We start from the raw sequence: 8,543 nt of genomic DNA on the forward strand, positions 1-8,543 counted from the left end.
TTACATTGAAGTTTTATTACTTTCTTTGAAGCAGCGCATACCAAATTTTTTCTATAAACATCCAAAACTAAAAAATCTAATGTAAAAAATTAATAATGATGAAAACGAATGGTTAAATTGCACATCAACATATTAATTTTAAAGTCTCTGGTTTGCCACTGTATTCAGTGCCCAAACACTGCCAAAGCACACTCAATTGACAGCGGTATGAGGGTTGTGGCAATTGTCTTATTGTTTCACCTGTAATTGTAATCCTAAATCGTTTTTCAATTAATTATTCAGCCTTATATGACATTCATGGCCAAACGTAAATATGGTAAATATGAGCAAAGAAAGCTATAAAAAAGAATCTACAATGTTTCTTCTTTTAAGCTTTTAAAAAATGCAAAAATATGATATTTGTTTGAAGTAAAACAATTACAAGTGGGGGGAATTACATTACGAAATAAATGTTTTTCTCTTATACACACTGGATGACTTGGTGTTTGTGTTACTTAATATTTATTCTCTTGTGAAACTGGAACCCATGACTGGACAACATCATGTTTCCGTTGCAAACCATGGTTCTTAGCAAACCATGGTTCACCATGATTTGCTAAGAAAATGGTAATATCAATGTAAGCTTATATATATATTTTACTCATAAAAATTTCTATGGGTGCCAATAATTGTGTCCACTGTCCAGTGTGTATTATAAAGAAATATTTATTTCAAAATGTAATTTCCCCCCACTTTCAATTTTCTTACTTCAATGAAACATCATATTTATTTATTTAATTTTTAATTAAAGCTTTAAGGAAGAAAGCATTGTGGATTCTTTTAAGTGACTTTCTTTGCTCATATTTACCAAGGGTGCCAACACTTTTGGCCATGACTGTATGTATGGTACTGTGTAAAAGTCTTAGGCACACTAGTATTTTACCCCCCAGATGAGGTTTTAAGTTAGTAAGTTTTTCCTTTGCTGTATTGTGCCAGTCATTTTCAGTTTACATTTCCAAACATTTATTTTGTCATTATTTGTAATTTATGGATGCACAAGGAGCCTGACAACAGGCGGTGCTACACACAGAGATCTGATCTCATCATCATCATCAAGTCTGTCCTGAGGTTTCTGAGTCGAGTAGGGGAGTACTGTGAAGCCCATACAGGCATCAGGGAGATGGCTGGCGCAGTCACGTCCCCGTCTCCCCTTTACTCCCTTGCTCGTCCGGATTTCAATAAAGCTCGGTGGGTATAGATTTGTGGTGTTAAGCCAACTAGTCGGGGGCGGGACTTCAGTCCTTAAAAGGGTGTCACTGCATCCATTTCCAAAAAACATTCGCCGTCCCGTGCATTTTTCTCGTTCTCCCTAAACCAAACTGTGCAGAGTCTGTCACTGGCATGACATTATATCTTCAATACGTATATGTACATGTGTGTGTATGTGTGTGTGTATATATATATATATATATATATATATATATATATATATATATATATATATATATATATATATGTTTTTGTATATGTACATGTGTATACATATGAATGGCCCCTAAGCTAATTGGGTTTTGTTTTTCTTTCTTCATGTCTCGTCCTTGTCTCCGAGGACAATGAGACAAACAGACCCAGTTCCGGTAAATGTGAAAGTCGGCACACCTCTGACCCACCGGCAGACCTTCAACGTGATGCCCAGCTGATGCATGACCAACGACCACCGGCAGAACCCGCTTAACCTCCGCCTAATCTCCTTAATCGTTTCAATGTACATATAAATGAAGAGTTTGGTTCCAAAACGCAATAAATCCATTTTGACAAATTTCGGTAAAAACGTGTTTTCTATACCAAGAAAGTGACAAGATGAAAACCACTATTTTCTGTTTCAAACTTTCACATAGCATCTTTAGGTTATAAAAACATAAAAAAATTCAAATCCATAACTTGATTTTCAAAGATTTATTATAAAAACGGATTATTTTTTCCACAAAATGCAATAAATCCATGACAAGTTTTTATTAAAAATGCTATAAATCTAATGAATCAATCGCCTATATAAATGTGCATTCATCTTTGCCATGTTATATTCATTTAGTTGACTAGTTGTACACACTAATTAAAAATATAAACATTATTGTCATTAATCAAAACACTTACTTTGTGATATTAAGAAGTCATCGGTTATACTTGACGTCCTCGCTTAACGTTTTTCAAAGCGATCAGCTGTAAAATGTTTTGGTCCTGCTGGATTTTCGTTGACTTTGAGTAAAATTATGGAAAGTTTCTCATAAGATCCGCTGGGGTCAATGTTATCATAACAGTAACTTGATGCTGTCAGCCCGGCCAAACAAGCACCGGTCTCCCGAGTTCCTCTGCGTAAATTATTACATGTTGATAGCTTACGTTTCTTTCCCGACCCAGAAAACCATCACAGGTTTATCAATGCTATTAAAGTATTATTTTGTTTTTGTTTGTTTGGTGATCACGAAGTACATAGTAGATGAGGAAAACTAGGATTCCGTGTACTCAGCGCGCCGCCATTCTTTGTTTACATTGCGTGAATGGTGCGCTGTAATCTGTGGAGGAGTGGATTTATGGCATTCTGTAGAAAAGGGGGAGTGGCGTTTATTGCATTTTGGGAAAAAAGGGAGAAAAGATGACAGAATAACACTGCGGAAATTGGATTTTGCATAAAATTAAGAATTTACTTTATAATACTGACCTGATATAATACTGATTCTGGCAGTAACTCATTTTTTTCAAAAATGGCGTTTATTGCGTTTTGGAACCAAACTCTTCAAATATATCTCCCAAGGGTTTTTCCCTCCTATGACTTTTTTTTACTTCCCCGGCTGAGCCTGGGGGGTTTTTTCTCCTAGGGGGTTTTTCAACCCGGGGAGGCAGCCTTCTTGGGCTTAACTTAGCACCCTCTTCTTTACGTTACATTAGCAATACCCACGCTTATAATGTTGATTCATACCCGCAGCAAATTTAGCTGCTTGTGCTATCGTGTATTATGTTGTGCTATCTGTCGTTTTTCTGTGCTTTCCACTGCTTCTATTAATGTAAAGCTGCTTTGAAACAAATCACCAATTGTGAAAAGCGCTATATAAATAAAATTGAATTGAATTGAATTATTACATGAAGAAGGGGAAGAGGGCTGAGACGAACTAAATCCAAAAGAATTGTAACAATGTCTCGAAGATGCCAGAAGACACCTACATGCACAGCTACCTGAAAAACTAGGTGCAAGTGCATTGAGGACAAAGGCTACCCTAAATGCAAAGGATAGTCACACCAAATGTTGATTTAATTTGTTTTAATTTAGTTTAATTAATTTAGAAATTAATTGATAAAGAAAATCTATTTATGATATTATTTTTCAAATAATTTCCACTTCACAGATTTTTTACACAAGTGCCTAAACTTTCACAGTACTGCAGCTTTGCAGCAATTGCAACATTTCTTTTGGATTTGGTTTGTCTCAATTTTCTCCTTTTTCTTTATGTAATAACCGACAGACTTGATGATGATGAGATCAGATCTCTGTGTGTAGCACTGACTGCTGTCAGACTCTTTAGGCATATAAAATCTTACTGTATTAATACAATGCAAAGACATGTCAAAAAATGTAAACTGATATTTCCTTTTGACACACTGCAGCAAATGATGTAAATAACTAGCTTAATCCCATGTGGATAGAAAATACTTATGTGCCTAAGACTTCTGCACAGTACAATATGTATGTGTGTGGGTAGGTGCTTACCTGTGTATGTGTGTGCATGTGTGCGTGTGCATGCAATAGATGGCTTCTTAATCAGGTGCTTGAAAGAAATGAGGTTACAGCCGAGGAAAAGGCCAGACTAGATGTTCTTCAACAAGAGCAGGCCACAGCATCCAGAACACAAGTTAACCAGAAACGTAAGGCTCGGATCTCTGTGCTCTTCACAGAGTTCGAAAGACTGAAGGTCATGATCCTTTGTGTTCATCAGAACAAAGAAATTTATACAGGTTTGTAACAACATGAGAGTGAGTAAATGATGACAGAATTTTCATTTTTGGGTGAACTTTCCCTTTGATGTAAATGTAATAAGAGTAACAACAGTGGTTATGGTTCATTTCTGACTGATGACAAAAGTTGTTGTTTAGATAAGGTACAAATGGAACAGTCAGGTCTCTTTTACAACAAAAATAAGCAGCGTTGAGAGTTTCTAACACAGTATTGTTTGTTAATAACTCTCATCTCGTTGTGAGGTTTAAATTGCTCTTGAAAAAAATCTAAAGTTATTTTATTTGTGTTTACAGGTGTCCTGCCAACATTTCAAGTGTTTGTCAAAAAACTGCAACATGAAAAGCCCATGGTGCACTTGTTGCATGTCGAAATGGTGGCTCTTGTGCGAGAGCTGCTTAGCAAATTTATGAAGCCAGAGGCTATCCCTTTAAGTGTTAAGGAGATCCTCAAGGTTGATGTCCAGAGTAGAGATTTACAGCTTTCAAACAAGAGACTTTGTGTTGGAAGGTTCTGCTATTCTGCCATGAACAAGGCCCGTGTGGAAAGGAAAATATGGGTTGGGAATCTCTATAAGTCACTCAGAGAAGGGTACATCAAATCAGCTGAGTTCCTACTCAAAAATCTACCCCTGGACAACAAAACAATCACCTCACTCTCTGCTCTGACTCCATGTCTTATTCAATGTGACTCTGTTTGTGGAGCTTTTATGGCATTAGAAGAGGCTTTGCCTCATGTTGTTCCATCGGAAGAGGTCGGTCAACTAGAGGAGGAAGTTCGGGCATATCAGATTGATTCGGACCTTATACCTCAAGCCAAGACCTACGTTGAAGAGGACAGCAGAGTCAATATTGACTGGTGGAAACTAGTGGTGTGAGGTATCCCACTCTGATTTAGCTGGTTAAAGCCCTTCTTTCTATTTTCACAGGCCCCCTGGTAGAGGGATCATTCAATTTAATGGATGATATCCTCGAAACAGACAGGTGTTCATTGAATGTGGAAACTTATGAGAGCCTTGCAGTTGTTAAGTCCACAATGAAAGCCAGGGACTGGACAGCCTCAACTATCACCATAGACCAGCCTTTGAGGCGGTCCTGCCTGTCATCATACCAAAACTACCAATTACACTTAAAAAAAAGAATGATAGAGAACAGGCAATAAAGCAGAAAAGGATAAGTGATGCAACAAAGATGCTGTCATCTGAGGCAGCAAACAAACTAGTGCAACAGGCCAGAAAAAACAAAAGGCCAGCCAAAGCCTCCTCTGCTGAACCATCCAATGCCACCTCTGCTGAACCATCCAATGCCACCTCTACCTCCTCTGGGACAGTAAAACAACTTCCCTCTTTTGGGACAGCCACCACCTCATCTGGGCCAGCTAGAAAAACTCCCTCTTCTCAGCCAGGTTCTACCTCCTCTGGGACAGTCAAACGTCCTCCCTCTTTTGGGACAGCCACCACATCATCTGGGCTAGCCAGAAAACCTCCCTCTTCTACACCAGCCTCTACCTCCTCTGGGACAGTCAAACGACCTCCCTCTTTTGTGACAGCCACCACCTCATCTGGGCCAGCCAGAAAACCTCCTTCTATGCCAGCCTCTACCTCCTCTTGGACAGGTAAACAACCTCACTCTTTTGGGACAGCCACCACCTCATCTGGGCCAGCCAGAAAACCTCCTTCCATGCCAGCCTCTACCTCCTCTGGGACAAGTAAACAACCTCACTCTTTTGGCACAGCCACCACCTCATCTGGGCCAGCAAGAAAACCTCCTTCTTCTAAGCCAGCCACCAGCTCATCTGGGCCAGCTAAAAAACCACCCTCGTCTCAGCCAGCCTCTACCTCCTGTGGGCCACCCACAGCATCCTCTGGGCCACTAACTTCCATCTCTGGTCCAGCCACCTCCTCCTCTGGACCAGCCAGGTTCTTTCCTCTCTTTTATGCCTCACCTACCTCCACTGCACCAGCCTCATCAACTGCATCTGCAAATATGTTGAAAAGACATCATCAGATTTCTGATGACTCAAAACCCAAACAAAAAAGAAAGAAGAAATAAAGTTACTGTTAAGCTGAATCTTAAAGTGATCTAAGCACTTTAATGTTGTTTTAGTTTTTTGTTTATTGAATGGAACAGTAGTTTTTTGTAAACTATTTATGTATTTTCTGTTTTGTATTTATTTCCCATTATTTAAGTTACAAGATCTCGGAGCATTGTAATGTTTTTGTTGTTAATATAACGCAACATAGTTTTCTTTAATAAACTGACTTATTGTACTTCATATTAATTTCCTAGAAGGACTGCATGATTATGACAAAAATCTTGATATTCTAATTGGATTATTACGGTCAACATTTTAATAGATTTTACTTTGAAAAGTTGAAAAGTTTTATAACTTTCTTTGACGCGCACCTGGATGCCATGTTCTTTCTATAAATATCCAAAATAAAATAATATAATGTAAATAGCAAATTATTATAAAAATAATGAAGTTGTCAATGAAAGGGATAGTTTCAAGGAAAATCATTTTAAGTTAATGTTATTTTTTGTTTGCCAAAAAACCCTGAGTTTGTGTCCACCCTCGCAACCCAACAAAAAAGTTCAGGCTCAGGATTTATTTTTGCTTTAACCCCTGTGTATATGGTGTAGAATTTCTGGAGTTAAGTTAAAACGTAACCTTCCTTAGCATGCTGTATTTCATCTGTTCCTATACTTTGTTCTACAAACATCACAAAGAAATGTAAGTCTGGTAAATGATGAATTAATGGACAACACTGAATAAAGTTGTTTATTGTGAGTCAGGCTATTTTTAAAGCTAAATGTGCAGTCGGCATATACATAAATTAATACAGTGGTTCTCAACTCCAGAGTTCGGGACCCACTGCTCTGCACATTTTGGATGTCTCTCATATCTGACACACTCAGTTCAGTTCATGGAATCTATCCTATCGAGCTGATGATCTGAATCAGGTGTGTTAAATAAGGGAGACATGCACAATATGCAGAGCAGTGGGTCCTGAGGACTGGAGTTGAGAACCACTGAATTAATAGGTGTAACTCAATGCAGCGCTGTAAGTACTGTTAGGCAGATGACGTCAAAGTACAGAGAGAGAGAGAGAGAGAGAGTAAAAATTAGACTTGCATTAAGTTGCACACCTATTCATTCATGTATATGCAAATGTAAATGTCTAGATTTACCTGTTGCCATGGGATTCTTAGTACAATCAAAGATAATATGACCCTGTTATGCCTTAGAGCCCATTTTGCATTTAGATTTATTGCAAGTCACCTACAATCAGGGCCGGATTATCCAATGGGCATTATGGGCACGTGCCCAGGGGCCCACGCGCAGTCAGGGCCCAAGCGACGGGAGAAAATAAAATCTAAAATCTAATTGTTAATTATTTAGATTAACTATTTAGGCGCAAATAATCCCGCGCTGAATCGAGCGGACTGTGGGTGGCAGTAGTCTTCAAAGTTTAAGTTCGGAATGAGTGAGAAAAGCAGCAGTGCACAGTTGATTTATCAGACAATCCATTACTTTTCTTCATTTATCCTGAATATGTGAATGTCCTGTAAATGACGCGAACCAGTGCTGCTCTGACAGCCTGGTAAAGTAATCATTTGTATAAGAAATCATTTGTACTGCGTATGTGTCGAACGGAGCCGTCCGCGATTGTCCGTGGTTTGGAAGCTGCGCGGGAACGCGCGCGCGACAAAGACAGACGGGGAAAGTTTGTCGTATTTGCCCAGATTGCCCTTCCTCTTCTGCATCTGTGCGCAACAGTGAAACACACATCGCCAACAGACAGACAGGTAGGCAGGAGCTCTTCACACAGGTCGTATTCCAGCTGTGTTTTTCTTGACTTGTGGGGAAGTCAGTGGACATCAAATGACATAACTACCAGTACCTCAGTTTTACAGCTCATCATCCAAAAAACAATTGTTGTCTTGCTAACATGACTCATAATACGTTTTCTAAAGTGTAGATAAGCCAATAGCAACAGGTTTGAGTTTAAAGTTCAATACTTTTTTAATCAGTTTCAGTTGCTTTATTTTTATTTTGTCAATCTATCTGTATTTTTTTCCCCACTTTTTTGCAGCATTTTTCCTGTGAAATTAACAATATAGCAGCAACCCTCCTTTTTTAGTTTAGTGTAAAGATGTGTTATTTTAACACCAAAAGAATTAAAAAGATTTACTACCACGTGCAAAATAAACAAACACATTATTAGTGAAACTGTACCCTCTCCTTGGCGCAGTCATTTATTCTAAATATATTTGAAACTAGTAGAACAGAAAACATGCACATTGTTGGCAGTATCATTTGCTGTCTTCTGTTCTTGTGATACACACTTTGTGTGAACTGATTATTTTGTATTTTGTAGAAATCAGTATGAAACAGTTGGGTGTGTGTGAAGGAATTAAAATAAGGAAGTTGTGTCGATATATTTAATCTTTTGTTTAAAAAAGAATTAGGCCTAAGAGAAGTGCCCAGTAGTAAATATGGGGGACATACTGTCAAAATGATTGATGATGACCTTTGACCTCAGGGGAGGGGCTAA

At 38.4% G+C, this 8,543-nt stretch overlaps 1 protein-coding gene across 1 annotated transcript; it reads left to right on the top strand.

Moving 5' to 3' along the window:
- The first annotated feature begins 1,506 nt into the window (after positions 1–1,506).
- Positions 1,507–4,864, top strand: LOC129413401 (uncharacterized). The gene is made up of 2 exons (XM_055167108.2): positions 1,507–3,987; positions 4,282–4,864. Exons 1-2 carry the CDS (start codon positions 3,759–3,761, stop codon positions 4,860–4,862), a joined length of 810 nt encoding a protein of 269 aa, XP_055023083.2. The 5' UTR covers positions 1,507–3,758; the 3' UTR covers positions 4,863–4,864.
- The last annotated feature ends 3,679 nt before the right edge of the window (positions 4,865–8,543 follow it).

This window comes from Misgurnus anguillicaudatus, chromosome 5 (genome assembly GCF_027580225.2).
Source record: "Misgurnus anguillicaudatus chromosome 5, ASM2758022v2, whole genome shotgun sequence".
NCBI classification, from domain to species: Eukaryota; Metazoa; Chordata; class Actinopteri; order Cypriniformes; family Cobitidae; genus Misgurnus; species Misgurnus anguillicaudatus.